The sequence below is a fragment of the Artemia sp. Qi Xiang Cuo genome, chromosome 2, assembly GCF_049724085.1.
Source record: "Artemia sp. Qi Xiang Cuo chromosome 2, ASM4972408v1, whole genome shotgun sequence".
NCBI lineage: Eukaryota > Metazoa > Arthropoda > Branchiopoda > Anostraca > Artemiidae > Artemia > Artemia sp. Qi Xiang Cuo.
Window position 1 is genome coordinate 80,253,901 of NC_142795.1, and position 23,076 is coordinate 80,276,976.

General features: G+C 36.3%; 1 protein-coding gene across 2 annotated transcripts in view; it reads right to left on the reverse strand.

Moving 5' to 3' along the window:
* Nucleotides 1–5,217: 5,217 nt before the first annotated feature.
* Nucleotides 5,218–23,076, reverse strand: part of LOC148955664 (bifunctional FAD diphosphatase/FAD synthase-like) — a 45,193-nt gene continuing 27,334 nt past the window's right edge. For both annotated transcript variants that reach the window (XM_089103370.1, XM_089103361.1), the window contains exons 5-6: nucleotides 16,235–16,356; nucleotides 5,218–7,598 (exon numbers count right to left, since the gene is read on the reverse strand). In XM_089103370.1, the coding sequence (XP_088959496.1) occupies nucleotides 7,460–7,598; nucleotides 16,235–16,356 (261 nt within the window). In that variant the 3' untranslated portion in view covers nucleotides 5,218–7,459. The remainder of the gene's footprint in view (nucleotides 7,599–16,234; nucleotides 16,357–23,076) is intronic.

The following is a 23,076-nucleotide window of genomic DNA, read 5'->3' on the forward strand; positions in this document are numbered from 1 at the left end:
GTAGGATTTATTCTTAAAATTTCACCCCCTGGAAACTGTTGAAAATTCTCCCAGCAGAAAATTCATCCTCCCCTCCCCACCCGAAAAATGTATGCATAGTTCCTAATAACAAATAAAACAAAGAGCGATTTTTATAACTTAAAACCTTTCCCCAGGGACTGTAGGAGGTCATATTATCTCCAAAGACATAGTTATCGGGCCTTTCAACTATGCTGAAGAAACAATTTATCTCAAAATTTTTATCGGATGATTTTGGGAAAAAAGGGATGTTGAAGGGGGCCTAGTTGTCCTCAAATTTTTTTGGTCACTTAAAAAGGGCATAAGAACTTTTCGTTTCCACGAAAATGAGCCCTATCCCAACGTTCTAGGCCTATTGGGCCGATACGATCACTCCTGAAAAAAAAAACAACAAATAAACAAGCATCCGTGATTTATTTTCTGCTAAAAATTACGAAATTCCACACTTTTGCAGATATGAGCTTGAAACATCTAAAGTAGGGTTGTTTGATACCCTCAATCTGATGGCGTTATTTTCATTAAAATTAAATGACTTCAAGGGGGTCTTTCCCCCTTTATCCGAAAATCCGATAAATTTTCTCAGGCTCGGAGCTTTTGATGGGTAAGACTAAACTAAATGAAACTAATATATTTGGAACCAGCATTATAAGCTAATTCTTTCGATGTTACTATTGGTATGAAAATTCCGTTTTTTAGAGTTCTGATTAACATTGAGACAGGCCGCATACTTTCTTGAAGTGTTATTTAACAAATAGAAAAGGTTTTTCAACTAAAGTAAGGAGCAAGTTTAAAACTTAAAACAAATATAAATCACTCTGTATATCCCTCTCTAGTGTTTTGATGGATATAGATGGCAACCCCCCTATTCCTATGGATACCCCCCTATTCCTATAGAGGACGGACTGTATGCAGATATCTTATTTATTCCCACTAAAATGTACTCTAATTTCCAACTAAGTTTTACTGAGATCCGACAACCTTTTATTGACAAAAAAATAACTTAGGTACTGCCACCGCAACAGAGGTCTGAGGTGTACAGCCCTCAAATCCCTAAAAAAAAAAAAAGTAAACCTAGGACATTAAATCTAAATTCCTACCAAGCTTGGTTCAGATCTGATTTGTTTGATAAGCCTTTGGGTAGCTACCTTGATGAAAAAAAAACTCTTTCCTTACAAAGATGGCTGATATAGACCACCACTCCCGGAGCTATAACCAAAATATAATCTATTAATGCCCACCAAGTTTGATCTTGATTTGAAAAATTAGGAAATTAGAGTACATCTTAGTGGGAATAAATAATATATCTGCATACAGTCCGTCCTCTATAGGAATAGGGGGGGGGTCCAGAAATTTATGTCATCAGGATATTTAGAGTAAAAGGTTGCTGGACATCAACCAACTTTGTAAGAAGTTAGAGGTAGTGTCTTAGCTATGATTTCTGGGGATCTGAATCTGATCTTTTTTTCGCGGGTAAAGAGAAGGGGCACCTAGAATCTCATCATCATGGCACAGTTGGGACGCTTAACCTTTCTGTCAATCCGGATCGGTTCAGACCTGTTTTCCGCCTTCATCTAGGATCCCAGCCTCACCTGTGAACAGCTTGTGATTTACGATTGGTTTGCTAGCCTCGAAATGGTTAGACAAAGACTAGTCTGTCCTGAAGGGCCACGAAACGGAGATCAGCACCGACGGTAGGAACTGTGAAGTTCAGTGCCGTATTCTTTACTTTTTTTTTACCTTACTCAAACTTGGACATGAGAATGAACCCTTCTAAATCCATGATAATACCAATTTGTTCCTTAAATCCTCACCCTGTTTTTCTTAGTCCTACCCCTCCTGAAATTCCCTTGTCCTCCTTTAAATTACTTGTCGTCTTAATTTCTCCTAATTTAAATTGGGGTTTTCATGTTAAAAATATAATTCGTACAGCTAATGGATCTATGTCCCTCCTTAAGCTTCTAAATAAATTCGGCACCCCCTTCCCAATTCTTTAAGGATTTATACTTCCTTTGTCCACCCTTATCTCGAATATGCATGTCCGGTTTGACACCCTGATCTTTCGGAGGAAGAGTCAGATAAAATAGTCAGATAACTCGTTCCAAATAGAGCAACACGAATAATTTTAAAAGAAAGTAAGGTTCCATACTCTCATCTTCTTAAAAAAAGGCTAGGTTCGAAATACTTAAGGGCAGGAGGGGTATGCTGTGCCTCTGTTTTTCAAAACAGGCAATAACAAACTCTCGCACGGAAAATTTTTTTCCCCAAAAGACACTCCCCATCCAGATTGCACCCGCCACCGGTTGTTTCTAAACCGGTTCCTATGTTGTCCCCCATTCGCTGCTTTGCCTCCAGATATGAAAAATAATTTATCACCTACATTACAGAAAAAGTCGACAAAACATCCCATTTTTTCTTTGTTCAGGCGTTGCCCCTGTATTGTATATGTTCGCTTGTTTCTTTTTCCTTTATAAGCCTTTAATGTAATTTTAATATTTTTTATATATGTTTTTTTTATGTTGAGTTTTGTTTATCTTTATGTTCTAACATGTTACAGTCTGTATGTATACATACATTGTTTTTTTGACAAATTTGACTAACTATTACTTTACATACTGACTAATGTATTGATTCTTCATTCTGATCATTTAATCTTTGTATTCGCTTGCCAGTTTTAAAGCTTATCGTTAATTTTCGGCTGATTTTGTTTGCGTATTGACTGCCAAAATCAAATTCAGCCCATTGGGGTTTGTGATAGTAATATCTTGAAATAAATATCTTATTTTATCTTATCAGACCTGACGATCCCTTCTGATAGATATGCTGATTACAAGAACAAAGGGACAACGCTCAAATCCCCCCTCCCCAAAGGCCAATTCAAATTCGAATCTCCAAGATACAAAGCTAAAGCTCCTACCATGTTTGGTTAAGACCAACAGCCCCTTTTGCATATATAATGGTAACAGGATTGTAAAAAGAACCCCCCCCCCCACCTAAGAGCGGACCACAGCAAGATTTGTTCAGTATGGTTCCAAGCTAAAGCTTTCTATGCACACAAAATGTCAAAAAGCAAAAACTCAGAATGCGGGATTTTGAGATCCAAATTTTCGGAATTGTTTTCTGAAGACCTAAAAGAGGTACACAATTTCGATATTAGGGATTCAAAATTATGCTTCCATTTTCTATAAAAGTCTGATGTTGTTTGATCCTTAAAGACATTGCTTTCTGAGTTAGGACAGTTTTGTTTCGGTTCTTATTTGGTGGGCTTGAAAATAAGAAATTAATTTTCATTCCTGCAAAATTAAAAGAAGTTTTTCAAAAGCTTCTTTTCCTTTTTGGTTCACGGTTAACCATAACTAAGTCACTAAGGCTAGGAATAAGTGAAGACGAAAAGGTGACCTTGGGTAACGAAAAGATTGGTCAGGTAGGCAGCTTCATTTACCTTAGTTGTATTATTAGTAAAGATGGTGGGAGCAGTGAAGATGTTAAAAGTAGAATAGCCAAGGCTCAGGGTGTATTTTCACAGTTAAAAAAAAGTTTGAAAGAATAGGAAGATAAGTCTGTAAACCAAGATTAGAATATTAAAAGCTACATTGATGACAGTGGTCAAATATGGCTCTGAAGCATGGGCGCTCCGAAAAGCGGATGAATATTTGCTAGATGTTTTCCAGAGAAATTGCTTACGGATTGTTCTGTGTACCCGACTGACTGACCGTATTTCAAACAACACGCTGCACGAAAACTGTGGTTCGATACCGCTCCCTAGGGCTATAATGAAGGAAAGGTCGAGGTGGCTAGGGCACGTTGTGCGGATGACAGATTGTCGAAGATTGTCCCTTTCGGCCAACCGTTTAGGGATAAATGGAAAGCAGTCGTCCTCATCTGGGGTGGGAGAACGTCATAAAGAAAGATTTAAAGGAAATGGGAACTTCCTGGGAGGGTGTAAAAAGGGAGGCTTTGAATAGATTGGGATGGATAAGGATCGTGCGTAGCTGTGTTGGCCTCAGGCGGCTTGGTGCTGCGGTGAGTTGTTAGTAGTAGTAGTAGTAGTTCACAATAATGAACGGTTTTCAAATTTTCGTATCTTTTTGTTATCAAGTTACAGCTGATCCTTTATAGCCTGATTGTTATAGCAGAGCTAATCCTTTATTACAGATACTATCAATTTTTGGGTAACTAGAAGGCCCAACAATCTTGCTTTATGCCATATGATATACTAAACAACGCTTAGCATGTCTGCAAACTTTTTGGGAAATGCCACCCCCTGGATCTCTCAAGGTACATACACGGTAAAATTCTTATAGATTACAGATTTTCTCTCGAAATTTAGTTTGGAATATTAATTTTTAAATAAAGGATTAGTCCTAATGTTTGATCTACAATGGGGTGGGGATTGCATTTCCCCATTTTGTAATTACTGCATTAATTTTGGCCAGTTCAAAGTTAGAATTTTACTCTTTACAAACACATCGAACACATTCCTTTCGCAAATGAGAAGTTTACTTTGTGTAGTGATCGGGCTTATCAGATCGATTAAAAAAAGTTTCTATTGTCTCTTCAAATTTGAAAATAGTTTACTTTTCTTACTTTTTTTTTTTACAACGTATTAGCCAGTTTTTCGTCACAATTCCATTAAAAAAAATTGTAATTTAGGCGATAAACAAGAAAAAAAAAAGGTTGGTGCAATAATTTACTCTTGGAAATTATAAGCTTAAAGATAGCAACCAGACAAGTGCAGAAGGTCAGGATTGGAAAATAAAATGTCAAAACTCAAGTGCCATTGTCCCAAGCTTGTTTCCAAGGACGATTTTTTTTCTACTCTGAAGATAATATGTTCTTTCCAATTCGCAATGATTGGAGGTACGCTATTAACTCTTAAAAAGAAAAAAATGACTTTGATCACTGGTAATATTAACTGAAAACTAAAAGAAATAAAGAGACATATAAACAGGAAAAAAGAAACGTGTTATTTTATATTCGAATGAGATGTAAAAAAAAAAAAAATAAATGAAATCTATAAAAGATGAAAATGAGGATATTCCAAATATAATAAATTAAAAGCAGTAAATTTGAATTTATTTGCTATTTTTCAGGTATCATTAGCAGCAAGCACACGGCTTTTAATCAAATAAGAAGTAAAACTAAAGAACGAAATTATAAGTAAATAGTCAAATAAAGTGTTCAAAAATCTGAAAACCAAAAAATCATTAACTTTTTTATACAAAAAAATACAAATAAAACTTCTAAAAGAACCTTTACTTGGCAAAACACACTTTCTACAGCCTCAGTGTAAAACCAAGTACGAATTCGTCACTGCTTGAACCCAACGGTCGTATTACATTGTCCAAAATTTTCAAAAACTATAACTGATTGCTTGCTATAACTGAGCAGTGTTAACAGATATCTGGTTTACAATTGCACCGCCGTAAAAGCACCCTTTTTCTATTGGAAAAGCCCCAAATGAAATATTTTCCTACAGAAAAATGTGTCAATTTGAAAAATTCAATGCGCAACCCCCTCAAAAATTGCCCAAATGGCATAAATGCACCCCATCTGGCAGCTTTTTAAATAAGGCCTATAACGTCGTTGCCACATCTAAGGGTCATATCTGACATTACAAGTTTTTTAGATAATTGTAAAAGCTGTTTGTAAGCTGTTTTCAAAGCGAGGATGTCTGACCGAACATACCTTACCCAGCTTATCTCTTTTTGATACCAGCTTAGCAAACGGTTTTGACCATTATCGCAGAACTGTAAAACGTCAGATACGACCTTTAGGCGTGGCAGCAAAACCATCACTATTTGCAATAGAATTGGTAGCCAAGGAAAAACAAAAATCTGAAAAGAGGCACTTCTTCTACGTTAAAAAAAAAAAAACTAAACCCTTTAAACCAGTGTTTCCCAACTGTTCTCGGGTCATGCCCAACCTAGACATTCCTAAAATTCTGATGCTCCCCCTTGTAATATTAAAATTTTGTTATTCAAAAATTTACATGTAAAATATTGTCTGTGTAAAACACCTTTTATACAATGCATGATGTTATTGCAATACTATCATGTATGGTTTTCCAAACGAAAAATGTTTTTTTTTTTTTTAAATTAAGTCTTTGAAGTATCGTCAGCCAAAGGGTGCATGTCCTGCCCTCGACCCACCAAAATAATGCCACGCCCATCCTGCAGGGCCTGCACCACACGTTAGAAATCACGGGTCTGAACTAATGACAATGGTCAAGATAGTTGATTGGTAAAATATAAAAAGCCAAATTACAGAATAGATACTTTTCAATAAAAAAAGAGCTTCTTCTAAGTGGATGTGCGATGTTTGTCCATGATCCATATTTTGGCCTTAAGCCATATTTGGCCTAAGCTAATAAATCTTTGATGCAAAAAAAATGATTTAACCTTTGAGTGTTGAGCTATTTTTGAATAGGGAATACGCATGTCTTTTGAACCCTTACACAGTTCTTTGCCGCCAACGCCTACTTTTATAATAACAATAATAATAATGAAAAAAATTGACGAGTAGGTACTTGAAATTTTTAATGTTTATATCCATCGATTTATTTCTTTTCAAGCCTGAGAACCATGCAACGGCCACGTCATTACTAAGATTGAATTCTAATATGGCTAAATCTTGACTAAGAAAGTGGAACTGGTTGCAGCGTTGAGGCACCCGACACCAAAACAGTTACAAGCAATCCTACCCCATTCCATCCAGTTTTCCTTGAAGATTACTTTCCGAGTAATCCCTAAAGGCTGAAGTGATTTTACATTATTTCATCCCAACTTTATTTGGGCCGTCCAACCTTTCAATTACCCACTCAGCTGCCGTCTAGCATTAGTAGTTTAGAGACACAGGCTTTCCCCATCCTGAATACACACCCGAGCCCCCTAAGCCACTATTTCATGATACATTTTTGAGTGAAATCATACCACTTACATCATGAGTTTTAGTATTAAGCATTAGGCCGAAAATTCACCTGAAAGATTTCTCTAAAAAACATCTTAATTGCAAATAAACAACAAAGAGAAACAACAAAAAAATAATGTCGTTCGTGCTCAAACGCTAAAACATTCCAATACAAATCGGCTACTGTAATTCAAAAGGCGTTTTGTGACATTTGTAAAACTTTGATTTAAAGCCCATACTCTTAAATTAATAAGTTATACGGATCGGTCCCAATCGATTTCTCCTATTTGATTTGGTTCTTAAAGCATTCGTTTTTTTTGTTCCCTTTCGTCACTCCCGGGAATAGTTGGAAGTCGGAACTTTTAAAATCAAAGTTGAATAACAAGACTCTTGAAAACAAACGCTTATCAATAACTATAAAAATAACCAGACACTCTCAAGTATTTCTAATTTCCAATAGAATTTACGCTGTACAACATACTGCCTTTTGAATTACCGTCCCGAATGTAGTTGCTACATGGTCGAAGGGCAGTGGTTAAAGTCTTCCTCTTCTTTCTTCATCTCCATTGGTTAAAGCATAGGCAGGCTTAAACTTTAATTCTGAAGTCACAGGGTCATAATAACTCAACGCTGGATTGGGCTCAGTATTGCTACGGTTTCCTATCGACGTGAACCTAAAAGAAAGAGGAAAATAACTGAAAGGAAAACAATTTCTTGTTTTTTTTTGGAGGGGGGAGGGGGCTACATATACCTGAGCATAAAAATTACAATAGTAGCCTTCGCCATTATTAAACCCATTTGATGAATTTTTCACTCAGTCATTACAGAAATGCTAAAATTTTCTACAAATAAGATTCTTTAAGGGGGGGGGAGAATCTCTTCCACTCTTTATTTTTAGAATCTGTGTTTGTAATCTATTACATTTTTAACATGTTATTTTTCTATAGTTCTTTTAGTGAGATATCAGGTTTTGACACTGCTGACGTTTCCTTGGGAATCAGACTTTTGTAAATTATTTCTAACTGTTTATTTATACCTTATTGATCTGCACGGCAGCACTAGTATATGGCACATTGGACGCAGGCGGCTTGTTGTCACTAACATTGCGGCATATGCAGGCTTTTGCAAGGAAGTGCAATATTGGGATAAATATGAGATCAATATTACATTTCATTCAGTTTAAACTTCTATAGCCACAATATACAAATAATAAAGATACAAGTATTGGGATAAATTTGAGAATATTACATTTCATTCAGTTTAAACTTCTACAACCACAATATACAAGTAATAAAGATACAAGTATTGGGATAAATATGAGAACAATATTACATTTCATTCAGTTTAAACTTCTACAACCACAATATACAAGCAAAGAGATACAAGTATTGGGATAAATATGAGAACAATATTACATTTCATTCAGTTTAAACTTCTACAACCGCAATATACAAGTAATAAAGATACAAGTATTGGGATAAATATGAGAACAATATTACATTTTATTTAGTTTAGACTTCTACGACCACAATATACAAGTAATAAAGAATGAATAAATCTAAGACAAATCTATATTATTTTCTGCTGGCTGCTTAATGGCTTTTCAGTTCCTGAAACAAGATTATTTGTTTGTTCCGCTAGGGTTTTAAGTTTTCACTTAGGCATTTGTTTTCCGTTATCCCACAATCATAGGAAAGTATCAGTAGTCAGTTAGTTTAATTTCATCAGTAAACTTTTCTTGTTAATGAAGCCAGAGAAGATCGTAGAAACTTTTGACTGTTGAAAAGACACTGAAAGGGTTGATACCCATTTTATTTTAAAGTTTCTGTATTTAAAATGGATATGAGTTTTGATTGGAAATTTCTAATCGACCTACTGTCATTGCAATGTGAAAATAAAAAGCACTGGTATTGAAAAACAAATAAGGCTTTTGCATTTGCACGGAAGTGCAATATCGGGATAAATATGAGAACAATATTACATTTTATTCAGTTTAAACTTCTACAACCACAATATACAAGAAATAAAGAGTTAATCCCACTTCCAATAGCTAATATGAAGGAAAGCTTAAGATGGCTAGGCCATGTTATACAAATGAAGGATGGTAGATTGTCAAAAGTCGTGCTTTCTGGTCACCTTTCTGGTGCTAAACGAAAAGCAGGCCGTCCTTGAATGGGGTGAAAAGAGGTCATAAGAAAGGATTTAAAGGGAACTGGAGCTTCGTGGAAGAGAAGCACTTGTGCTATTGAAGAGCTTCAAAAACACATGGATAGATTGGTGTTGGAAGATGTCATAAGGAAGCATGGTAATATGTATTAGACATTTGATTGCTCATTCATTTTCAGTCAAACAAAAGTCGTTTTTCGATACCCAGGTTGGGCCTCTACAAATCTTAAGTCGGGGCAACAGCTTGCTAATTTTACTATCCAAGAACATTTAAAGGTATCTAAGATGAGAAAGCCGATTGCTCAATTCAGTGTTGGAAAACCAGTAAAATAATGTTAACAACATGATGGTACATCTGTTGGGCACCAATGGGGTCATTGCATGAAAAAAAAAATTTCTTGTGGAAACATAAATCAGTGTCATATATTGAAGAGAACTGGGAGGAAGTATCCGCTAACGTGCTACCTACAACCCCCTCCTCCTTTCCCGATAAACAAAGAAGTCATAAGAATAAAAATTTGGTTTGCTACAAAGTATCCATGGTTGCTATGACCCTTGGAAAATAGAGAAAAAAAAAATTCACAGAGACCCTACACGTCATAACCAAACTAAGACTATTGTCAGAACAGACAAAAACTATTTAATTGATACAATTTATAAAGAGCTCAAGAAACTCCTTAAATAAAAGGGGATAATATCATGGTATATACTTACTGTGTTGGATTTCCTAAGGTACCAGAACTAGCAAGCTGCTATCCCTACTTCAGATGTTTTTGGGTCCCGAAATTAGCAAAATACTACCCCCATTTTAAATCCCACAGAGCGGCCCAGGTACCGAGGACGCAATTATAATTAAAACCATTCTTTTTTATCATATTATTTTAAAAAAAAATCCTTACTTTTCGAACGATTTCAAATTTCTCATACCTCCTTTGGTGCGTCACAGGAATTAACACTTCAGTGGATAGGGCACGTCCAGTTTTCGCTGAAAACCTTTTCACTCTAGATGAAAATTTGCAAGTTTTCATTCCAGGGAAAAATCTCACATAAATGAGGAGTCCGATACAAATCCACAGGGGAATAGACCCTGTCAGGATTGCAAAAATCGCTGCATCATAATCAACAGTAGCAACAGCAATACCTTTCCTGTGACTATAATAGCACGGAAAAGGGTCTTCATTGTCCTCATTGTAAGCATGAATAAATGCAAAACAGTCCACGTCAGGCGGATAGCCACATCCAGCAACGTTGATGAAAAACTTGACAAGATTCGAATTGACTAGATAGGGTATCTGTCTTATTTATTCATCAAGACACAAATGTTTTTTCCGATATTAAAAATTAAATTGTAATGTCTGACTTGAGGTCACCCCCCCCCCCCTCTCAGAGTTAAGCTAATCTAGTTTTGTTTTGCAATTTACAGCTTATGGCAATTTTCATTGCTTCTTCTGAATAAAAATTGCATTGTTACATTTTCTTAAAAACTATACTTTAAATTTCAATTCCCTCGGGGCATATATCGCACTTTACTAAGTTGCAGGCAGCTACTTCTGCTGTAACGAGTAAAGGAACCAACCGAAAGCTGAAATAAAAAAGAATGGGAGGGGAGTTTGAAATTACTCCTATGCCAAGGCTATTGTTATTCCAATAGAACTATTGCAAAACAATTTTTTTTTTACCAGAAATTTAGGAACCAAACAAATTATCATGGCTTAATTATTCTAACAAGTCTTACGTCCTACAAGCTGTATTCTAAAAAAATTCAGGGACACAGTGGGGAGGGGGGATTGGGGGCTTCGACCCTGTGTCGTACCTTGATCGTCTTCTAAATCCTAAAGATAGAAGAATCCCAATTATTAAGGTTGACATGCAGTCGTACAACAAAACGATCAAATTGAAATACAACTCCATAATGTTAACATGGGTCTTGTGAAAAGGACATAAAGCATCGTATTAAATCATAAGATAGTGTTTGTATTGAAATTCAAAACTACATTTTGGTGATAAAGGTCAACTACACAGTGAATACATCATAGACTTGAAAACAGACATTAGCTGTACATCCTGCCATCTGTAAACTATTTACACTCCACGATAAGCGAAGAAGTGGAAATGCATGAGCTGGAAAAGCAAGACATTATTAGGAGCTACAACTAGCATGGATTGGGTAAACTGGACTGTAACTGAGGAGAAACAAGACGGTATCCTAGTATTTCCACACAAAACACTAAAATAACGCCATACAACAACCGAATTTTCCAATGTCAGCTTTGAAACCTGCGCATCTTCATGATCATAATAGAGTAAGAAACTAGTTATTATATTCAAGTTTGTCCCCTTGTTCAAGCTGTTTTAATTGTCTTAAAAGAATTCTCCAGTAGTTGCATGCATCCCAGAGCGAAATAGAAGGGCAAGAAAAGAACGAAAACGGAAGTTTTTTGGCCTAAAATGAGCCATAACATAGAAGAGTGTGGGAAAAGCTACAAATCTTGGAGAAGACACACAATTAAGAACCCTAAGGAACCACTGTTCCTCACCCCACTGCCTTAAGGCCCGTAGAAAGTCATTGGAGCTACTCTATCACCTGGGAGTCAGAAACTGTCTTATTACCAGCTATTACTACAGCCAGTTCATAAGGTGCTGATAAGGTGAAAAGCGCAATTCCATAAAAAACAATTAACAACCATTTTCCTAGATATGGCGTACCCCAAAGATACTTTCAGACAATAGACTACCACTTTCATCTTGAGAGTTTTGTAAATTCTCACAATCATGTGCAATACAGTCAAAACTTTTCGCAATTAAACAGCCATACAGAAAAGACGGTTGACTTTCCAAATGAAATCCCACAGAAAGCAGTTGAGTCAATACCGGATCCTTATCTTGGCCTTCTAAAACGTCGATGGTACAGCATCTCCTGTTCAACTCTCGCAGAGCAAGACTCTCAGGTCAATTCTACCAACTATTTAGTTCCCTCTCCAGTGGTACATGGAAAGGAAATTACCACAACCTACTAAAGAAATCAGTTTAGGCAGAAATAAGGGTCCAGGTGTGCACTGAGGATGTCAGATGAAGCTACAATGTAAAAAGAATACGAGAATCAATTTAGATAATTTCATATTGAAAGCCAAGGTCCTGCCTAGCTGAGAACTGAAGTACTTACAGAACGAATCTTTTATCTTTAAAACTCAGAGCTCACAGTCATTTTTGAATTTATAGACCAAGGCAAAAGAAGAGTTATGGAAACGAGGATACAATTGCTCAAGCCACACTTTCTATATACAGTCCATTTCTAAAGCCTAAAGGCCATCTGGCGTTTTCGGGCTTTTAAGGTAATTGTAAAACCCGTTCGTTAAGCTGTTCTCAAAGAGAAGATCAGCAGGATAATGTATGTTCGATCAAACGGTTTCAGGGGTGGCAGCGTTCCTTATATGCAGTCCCTTTCTAAGGCCTAAAGGCCATATCTGACGTTTTCGGGCTTTAAAGATTATTCCAAAACCCATTTTTTAATCTATTTTCAAAGACAAGATCAGCACGGCAATCTATATTCGATCAAATAGTTTGAGGACCCGTTCGTTGAGCTGTTCTGAAAGTGAAGATCAGCAGGGCTTTGAGCCTCCTGATATACATTGTCCAGGGAATCCTCGCTTTAAAAACTGCTTAACAAACTGTTTCTGCAATTACCTCAAAAAACGTGAAATTTTCAGATACGAACTTTAGTTATGAAAGCGACGAGACATGAGGAATGCTGCCATCCCTCGACCCTTCGCTAATGGGCGTTATGAATCGTTAATGAATTTCTACATATGACGTAGGACACCTGAAAACTAATATTAAAACCCATCAAGCTATCTTAACATTTGACAGGGGCGATTACCTGCCACTCTTTGCTCACCTCAATCATTACCCGTTAAAACAGAAACAACACGTCATCACAATTTAAAAAAAAACAATAGAATTAAGACAGATATTCTATCCGACACCAACCGACATCACCATTCTGAAGATTATTGGCAACGGTGACCTTGACGTGGAAACACGAGGTATATTCACTAATGGTGCATCCTACCGAACACGAACTCCAATTTTGGCACATTGCCAAACCAATTTTCGCACGACTTTCTACACTTAGACAGTCAGCCTTTTCAAATTTTAAAAAGAAAGTCTGAAGAGCAGGGTCAATAGTCAAAGGTAAATAGATAAAAAATACAAAGAGGGCAACACTGGCTGCTAATAAACACAATTTGAACTCATTGTTTGTATAGAAATTACAAGCACGGGTAAAATACCGAAGAAGCATATTTGCAAAGATTCCACTAAAATTAACTCTGAGACCAGAAACTAAAATAAATAGAATATTGAACTGAAATTGGAATTCTTTGAGGCAATTCCCTGCAAAACGAAAAGTTGACTGCATGCAATCCTTAGGGGCTTCTCATTCCTTTCCTAGAAACTCTAAATCTATTCAAAAAACATTTGTCATAAAGAAAGTTGGCTAGCAAAGATAAGATTTACTCTACTACGAAGAATAAATACTTAGCATGGCTAATGATTGGAGGGGGGAGAGGTTTGAATAGTGAATAAATAGTGAATTAGTTTGAGTTGGGAAACTCAAACTGAGAAACTAAAACTCCGGTCGCTTTACTGCAAATATTTAAATTTGTCACTTAGACACCCACTCCATGAAAGAACATATTCGTTCTAAGATCCCAAAATATTGTGGACCCGATTAATATTGTGCCATCCTCTGAAAGAAGTGCCGACAAATGGGCCGTCCTCTGAAGGAATTGAATCATTGTGCGACTTTTTCTCTTTACACCTTATCTGCGACTTTGAATAAAGAGGTTGATGTTCATTTTCATTCTCTGATGTGGAAGTATTCTTCTTTTTTCCTTTCTTCTTTTTGCATCACTCTGCGTTTCGTATTTTTGCGTGTGTGAGCAGGCACAAATAAATTATTATTAATATTATTATTTTCTCAAACACAATCATACAGCAAATTTACATTGTATGGAGTAATCGATTTAATATGTTGTTGGCAAGGTCCTTGTTTATTATTAAACTGACAACAAATAAAAAGTTCAGCGAACTCAAAACTTAAAACGAGCAGAGAATACTTTATAGAATATGTAATTTTTACACCAATAGCTGGAATCAAACAGTTCGTGGTAACAAATTGTAAGTAAGGAGCGAACTGGTTCCCAAGTAACCGAAACTTTAAAAATCGTGACACCAATCAATTCATCACAAGAATCGAATTTTTTTACTGATTGTAAATATATATGTTTCATTAAGTTTAATCTTACCTATGAAAAGTTACGTGAAAAAATTTGCCTTATTTTCGAAAAAAGGGGGAAACAGACCCTAAAGGTCGTAGAATTTTAATGAAAATTACATCGTCAGATTCAGCGTACCAAATAACCCTACTGTAGAAGTTTCAAGCTCCTATCGGCAAAAATGTGGCATTTTGCTATTTTTGCCAGAAGCAAGATCACGGATGCGTGTTTATTTGTTTTTTTTCCCAGGGGTGATCTTATCGATCCAGTAGTCCTAGAATATCGCTAGAGGACTCGTTCGAACGGAAATTAAAAGTTCTAGTGCCCTTTTTTAGTAACCTAAAAATTGGAGGGTAACTTGGCCCCTCCCAGGCTCTTTTTTCTTCCGAAGTCACACAATCAAAATTTTGAGATAACCATCTTGTTCATCATAGTCGAAAAGCTGATTAATATGTCTTTGAGGATAACTTAATGCCCCACAGTTCCCGGGGGAAGGGCTGCAAGCCATGAACTTTGCCCTCTGTTTACATATAGTATTGGTTAATGGGAAGTACACAGACGATTTCAGGAGGGATTTTTTTGTGGGTGGGGGGGGGGTCTTAGGAGGGGGTTGCGGGGGAAGATCTTTCCATGGAGGATGTTTCTTTGGGGGAAGGGACATTTCTATGAAGGGAGCGCCGGATTTCCCAGCATTATTTAAAAAACGATAAGAAATTAAATAAAAAAACAAACAAGTTTTTTCAACTGAAAGTAAGGAGCAACATTAGAACTTAAAACCAGCAGAAATTATTCCGTATATGAAACAGGCGGTCCCCTCCTCAACGCCTCACTCTTTACGCTGAAGTTTGACTCTGTCTCACAAGTTTATTTTTTAAAACAATAAAAAAAAATAAGCGTAAAGAGCGAGGCGTTGAGGAGGGGACCACCCCTTTCATATACGGAATAATTTCTGTTCGTTTTTAGTTTTAATGTCGCTCCTTACTTTCAGTTAAAAACTTTTTTTTTTTTATTTAATCTAGAAGAGAGCGAACCACAGCCCATAGTAAAGGAAATTTTAAAAAAGCTTGTTGACCAAAAATGTCTAGCAACTAAAGATTATCATTTAAAGATGATTCAGGACCGGTAACTATTATTTTGATATTAACAATAAAAGTTTACTGTGAAAATTTATGGAAATTTCGGAAAAGAAATCCTAAAACCCATCGAAAATGGGACCCAATCGAAGTAAAAAGCGCTCCATTGGAATCACCATCGTCCAAAAGCCTTGAACAGGAGAATTACAGTCCCTCGCCTTCAACAACAAGGAACCTTACTTTTTTCGTGGGAAGCCCTGATCCGTCTTCTTTCTTTTTTTTTTTTTCAAGGGTTAATCGTTTCAAACCAGTGGTTGTAGAATGTTGGAGGCTGGCTCATTTGAAAAATATGGCCATATCTAACCTTTTAACGAGATTGTTCTTCAACTGTTCTAATTAAAATGGTTATCTTAAAATATTGATCTGACACCATGTCAAGCCACCCATAGGCCCACGGGATGTTGAATGGGTGTTGAGTTACCCTCTAACAGGTTTTGGCCTTTAAAACAGCTATTACATTTTTTATATAGTCCGATATGACAAAAAGGCAATCCAAAGAGCCGCAACTGTATGTCATTATAAACTCAGTATTTATCAAGTGTTTTGGACCTACCACCTCCTCCCATCCCGCCATTTCAATACAACAAACTTAAAAGTAAAATAAGAAGACATTAAAATAAGAAGACATAATAAGAGAGCCTTGACTGCATTTAAAAGAGGTCCAGCTAAACCTGAAAACAGAATTACTAATTTCAAGTAGTATATTCCACTTGCTGAAAGTAAAACAAAGCTCACCCTTTATCATATAGTCCGCAATAGGGCAGGGACAATTTCCTTAAAAATGTCCATATTATATTATAATTCCAGTCAAGAATTGGATTGACTCTCATTACTTGTGGCCAATCCGAGTCCGTCATCTAAAAATAAAGAAGAAAATGAAAAAGTAATACGAGTAGGACTATTCAATAGTTTCCTTTTCTTGCTTTGACTGTTCTACACGGCCTAATCGCATATAGTTTCAATATTATTAATTCTAAGCCAGAGGAATCGGTTGGCTAGGTGGTACTATGACAAAGGTTGCATATGCTAGTTGCATAGAGTTTCAATATTATTAATTCAAAGCCAGAGGAATCGATTGGTTAGGAGGTACTATGGAAAAGGTTTCATGTGTACATACGATATTGACCGTATTTCGGTTCAGCGCCACTATGTGGATCAATTTCTATTATTCACTCTTTCCCTTACCATCATCAACGGTAGCACGACTTTTATAATTAAGTTAGTGGCCAGCTATAAATTAAACAACTAAAACATATTAATCTTTCTTTAAAAAAGTTATCTTTTGCTTATCATTGAATTGTATAATTGTGTTGAAATGATTGGGTAATTACTGATCAAACAGTTCGTAGTAACGAACTGTAAGTAAGGAGGACTTAATGCAGGAGCGACCAGGCTCAATATTAACCGAAAATCTAAAAAAACGAAATAATTATACTAATAGATAAATCAAAAGAATCGGATTTTAATGCTTTTAAATATATAAGTTTCATTAAGTTTATTTTTTTCCATCAAAAGTAATGCGCCTGAGAAAATTTGGCTGATTTTAGAAAAAAAAGGGGAGAGACCCCCTTAAAAGTTATAGAACCTTAATGAAAATCACACCATCATATTCAGCGTATCAGAGAACCCTACTGTAAAGTTTTCAAGCACCTATCGACAAAAATGTGGAATTTTGCATTTTTTGCCAGAAGAAAGATCACGGATGCGTGTTCATTTATTTTTTTTTCCCAGGGGTGATCGTATCGATCCAGTGGTCCTAGAATATCGTAAGAGGGCTCATTAGAACGGAAATTAAAAGTTCTAGTGCCCTTTTTAAGTGACCGAAATAATGGAGGGCAACTAGGCCCCCTCCCACGCTCATTTTTTCCCAAAGTCATCCGATCAAAATTTTTGGATAGCCATTTTGTTCAGCATGGTCGAAAATATGATAACTATGTCTTTCAGGATGACTAAATCCCCCGAAGTCCCCAAGGGGAGGGCTGAAAGTTGTGAACTTTACCCAATGTTAACGTATAGTATTGGTTATTGGGAAGTATACAGACGTTTTCAGGGGGGATTTTTTTCTGGTAGGTGGGGGTGGGTGGGTGGGTGGGGGGTTATATGGGAGGATCTTTCCATGAAGGAAGTTTTCATGGGGGAAGGGACATTGCTATGAAGGGGGCGCCGGATTTCCCAGCATTATTAAAGAAAAACATCAGAAATTAAATAAAAAAAAAAAAAATTCAACTGAAAGTAAGGAGCAACATCAAAACTTAAAACGAACAGAAAATATTACAGTTTGGGTTCACCCCCTAGTCAATACCTCACTCTTTAAGCCAAAGATTTTTTTTAGTACTTTCATAAGAGCTATTTATTCTAATGAAAGGTATTTGTGATTAAGGGGTCATTTTTAAAGAATTGGAACAAAATTCGAACTTTAGCTTAAAGAGCAAGGTATTGACTAGGGGGCGAACCCCCTAATATACGTATTAAAAATTTATGAATATAGAAGTTCGTTACGTTTGTTAATTCGTACGTTACGTATATTTATTACTAATAAAAAACGTTCTTAAATAAAATTAAACAAGTTTCGAGAAAGCCATTTAACCAAATAAAAGTAAATTAATATGCAAATTTTTTTTGTTATTATTCATGTACGGTGAGCCAAAATCAAAACCTGCATTAATTCAAAAACGTTAAATTAAAAAAAAAACAAGTTTTTTTTAACTGAAAGTAAGGAACGACGTTAAAACTTAAATCGAACAGAAATTATTCCGTATATGAAAGGGGATGTGTCCCCCTCAACGCCGCGCTCTTTACGCTGAAGCTTGACTTTCTCACAACTCTATTTTTTTAAACAATAAAAAACTTTAGCGTAAAGATCGAGGCGTTGAGGAGGGGACAGCCCCTTTCATATACGGAATAATTTCTGTTCGTCTTAAGTTTTAACTTCGCTCCTTACTTTCAGTTAAAAAACCTGTTTTTTTTTATTTAATAATGTGAAGAAGTGGGAGTACTAATCCAATCTAATCCACTAGCAGTACTGAGCTCTTCTAAGGCAATTGCTACTCTGGCGAATACAAAAAAACACTAATTACTACAGAAATATTACCATAGGTGCTATGAGAGTGGGTTACAAAAACACAAGGTTTTTCTCCACTGTGGAACGTAAGGAAAAGCAAAAGGACTCAAGTCACATCGAACCTAAGATCATTCAAGACGACGCAAAAGTATCATGTTCAGTTACATATAACGAAAATGCATGGCCTTTAGATATAAAAGAGCATACATCAGTGTCTTTATTAGCAGCTAGTGTTGCCCTCTTTGTATTTTTTATCTATTTACCTTTGACTATTGACCCTGCTCTTCAAACTTTCTTTTTAAAATTTGAAAAAGCTGACTGCATAAGTGTAGAGTCGTGCAAAAATTGGTTTGGCACAGTGCCAAAATTGGAGTTCATGTTCGGTAGGATGCACCATTAGTGAATATACTTCGTGTTTCCACGTCAAGGTCACCGATGCCAATAATCTTCAGAATGGTGATGTCGGTTGGTGTCGGATAGAATATCTGTCTTAATTCTATTGTTTTTTTTTTAAATTGTTATGACGTGTAGTTTCTGTTTTAACGGGTAATGATTGAGGTGAGCAAAGAGTGGCAGGTAATCGCCCAGGTCAAATGTTAAGATAGCTTGATGGGTTTTAATATTAGTTTTCAGGTGTGCTACGTCATATTTAGAAATTTATTAACGATTCATAACGCCCATTAAAGAAGGGTCGAGGGGTGGCAGCGTTCCTCATGTCTCGTCGCTTTCATACCTAAAGTTCGTATCTGAAAATTTCACGTTTTTTGGGGTAATTGCAGAAACAGTTTGTTAAGCAGTTTTTAAAGCGAGGATTCCCTGGACAATGTATATTAGGAGGACCAAAGCCCTGCTGGTCTTCCCTTTCAGAACAGCTTAACGAACGGATTTGGCAATTATCTTAAGACCCCGAAAACGTCAGATATGGATGTTATGCCTTAGAAATGGACGGTATGTGATTAGAGCTGCCACCCCTCAAACCGTTTGGTCGAACATACATTACCCTGCTGATCTTGTCTTTGAAAATAGTTTAAAAAACGGGTTTTGGAATAATCTTTAAAGCCCGAAAACGTCAGATAATGCCTTTAGGCCTTTGAAAGGGACTGTATATAAGGAACGCTGCCACCCCTGAAACGGTTTGATCGACCATACATTATCCTGCTGATCTGCTCTTTGAGAACAGCTTAACGAACGGGTTTTACAATTACCTTAAAAGCCCGAAAATGCCAGATGGTCTTTAGGCTTTAGAAATGGACTGTATATAGAAATAGTGTGGCTTGAGCAATTGTATCCTCGACTCCATAACTCTTCTTTTGCCTTGGTCTATAGATTCAAAACTGACTGTGAGCTACATGTTTATTTTTTTTAGTAATAAATTATGAGTTTTAAAGGTGTAAGATTCGCTCTGTAAGTACTTCAGTTCTCAGCTAGGCAGGACCTTGGCTTTCAATATGAGATGATCTCAATTGACTCTCGTATTCTTTTTAAATTGCATCTTCATCTCACATCCTCAGTGCACGCCTGAATACAAATCATCTAAGTTGGCCAACCCTTATTTCTGCCTAAACTGATTTCTTTAGTAAGTTGTGATAATTCCCTTTCCAGGTACCACTGGAGAAGGAACTAAATGGTTGGTAAAATTGACCTGGGAGTCTTGCTCTGCGAGAGTTGAACAGGAGATGCTGTACTTTCGACGTTTTAAAAGGCACAAGATAAGGATCTGGTATTGACTCAACTGCTTTCTGTGGGATTTCATTTGGAAAGTCAACCGTCTTTTCTGTAGGGCTGTTTAATTGCGAAAAGTTTTGACTGTATCTCACATGATTGTGAGAATTAACAAAACTCTCAAGATGAAAGTGGTAGTCTATTGTCTGAAAGTATCTTTGGGGTACGCCATATCTAGCAAAATGGTTGTTAATTGTTTTTTATGGAATTGTGCTTTTCACCTTATGAACTGGCTGTAGTAATAGCTGGTAATAAGACAGTTTCTGACTCACAGGTGATAGAGTAGCTCCAATGACTTTCTACGGGACTTAAGGCAGCGGGGTGAGGAACAGTGGTTCCTTAGGGTTCTTAATTGTGTGTCTTCTCCAAGATTTGTAGCTTTTCACAAACTCTTCTATGTTATGGCTTATTTTAGGCCAAATTTTCGTTCTTTTCTATGCCCTTCTATGTCGCTCTGAGACAACGCTTTTAAGACAATTTAAATACCTTGAACAAGAGGACAAACTTGAACATAATATCTAGCTTCTTACTCTGTTATGACCATGAAGATGCGCAGGTTTCAAAGCTGACATTGGGAAATTCAGTTGTTGTATGGCGTTATTTTAGTTTTTTGTGTGGAAATACTAGGATGCCGTCTTGTTTCTCCACAGTTACAGTCCAGTTTACCCAATCCATACTAGTTGTAACTCCTAATAATGTCTTGCTTTTCCAGCTCATGCATTTCCACTTCTTAGCTTATCGTGGAGTGTAAATAGTTTGCATATGGCAGGATGTACAGCTAATGTCTGTTTTCAAGTCTATGATGTATTCACTCTGTAGTTGACCTTTATCACCAAAATGTAGTTTTGAATTTCAATACAAACAGTATCTTATGATTTAATACGATGCTTTATGTCCTTTTCACAAGACCCATGTTAACATTATGTAGTTGTATTTCAATTTGATATTTTGTTGTACGACTGCATGTCAACCTTAATAATTGGGATTCTTCTATCATTAGGATTTAGAAGACGATCAAGGAACGACATAGGGCCGAAGCCCCAAATCCCCTTCACCACTGTGCCCCTGATTTTTTTTAGAATATAGTTTGTAGGACGTTACACTTGTTAGAATAATTAAGCCATAATAATTTGTTTGGTTTCCTAAATTACCGGTTAACAATAGCCTTCGCATAGGTGTAAATTTCAAACTTCACGTCCCATTCTTGTTTATTCAAAAGTATTTCAGCTTTCGGTTCGTTCCTTTACTCGTTGCAGCAGAAGTAGCTGCCTGCAACCTAGTAAAGTGCGATATATGCCCCCAGGGAATTGAAATTTAAAGTTGAGTTTTTGAAAAAATGTAACTGCAATTTTTAAGAAGCAAGGAAATTTGCCATAAGCTGAAAATTGCAAAACAAAACTAGATTAGCTTAATTCTGAGAAGGGGGGGGGGGTGATCTCAAGTCAGACTTTACAATTGAATTTTTCATATCGGAAAAACACTTGTGTGACAGATACCCTATCTAGTCAATTCGAATCTTGTCAAGTTTTTCATCAACGTTGCTGGGTGTGGCTATCCGCCTGACGTGGACTGTTTTGCATTTATTCATGCTTACAATGAGGACAATGAAGACCCTTTTCCGTGCTATTATAGTCACAGGAAAGGTATTGCTGTTGCTACTGTTGATTATGATGCAGCGATTTTTGCAATCCTGACAGGGTCTATTCCCCTGTGGATTTGTATCGGATTCCTCATTTATGTGGGATTTTCCCTGGATTGAAAACTTACACGCACCAAAGGAGCTATGAGAAATTTGAAATCGTTCGAAAAGTAAGGATGTTTTTTTTTAAATAATACGATAAAAAAGAATGGTTTTAATTATATTTGCGTCTTCGGTACCTAGGCCGCTCTGTGGGATCTAAAATGAGGGTAGTAGTTTGCTAATTTCGGGACCCAAACATCTGGAGTTGGGATAGCAGCTTGCTAATTCTGGTACCTGAGGAAATCCAACACTGTAAGTATATACCATGATATTATCTCCTTTTATTTAAGGAGTTTCTTGAGCTCTTTATAAATTGTATCAATTAAATAGTTTGTGTGTTCTGACAATAGTTTTAATTTGATTATGACGTGTAGGGTCTCTGTGAAATTTTGTTCTCTATTTTCCATGGGCCATAGCAACCATGGATACTTTGTAGCAAACCAAATTTTTATTCTTATGACTTTTTTGTTTCTCGGGAAAGGAGGAGGGGGTTGTAGGTAGCACGTTAACGGATACTTCCTCCCAGTTCTCTTCAATATATATTTGGTTTTTGGCTTTTGGTTTTTATTTACAGTTAAGGAAGGGGGCAGTACCCAAACTCTCGTTTGTAGCGAAATTATATGCGTCTTGAACAACTTTAGAAAGAACTAACAAATTAAACTGAAAATTTGATGTATAATGATATTAATTGCTGAAAGGTCATCAGTTCAAAATTTTACTATAATTTTAATGTTTATTTTCAATATTAAGAACAAAAGACAATATTTGTAATAAAATTGGTTTTCAGTAAAGCGCCAATGACCCAGTAGGTTTTAGACTTTTACAGTGTGAGAAGGAGGCGATACCCAAACTCGTGTTTGTAGTGATTTTTGTTTCTTTTCAACCTCGATTTGCATATTCAATTAAGCTTCACTCGTTTTAAGATTTATTTATTAGTTTACATTAATATCTATTGTATGTTTGTTTTCATTGATTGTTTATTTAATTTCTGTTCATTTTAAGTTGCATTTATACTTCAATAGCAAAATATTTTTTTTCGTTTTAGCCTTGATT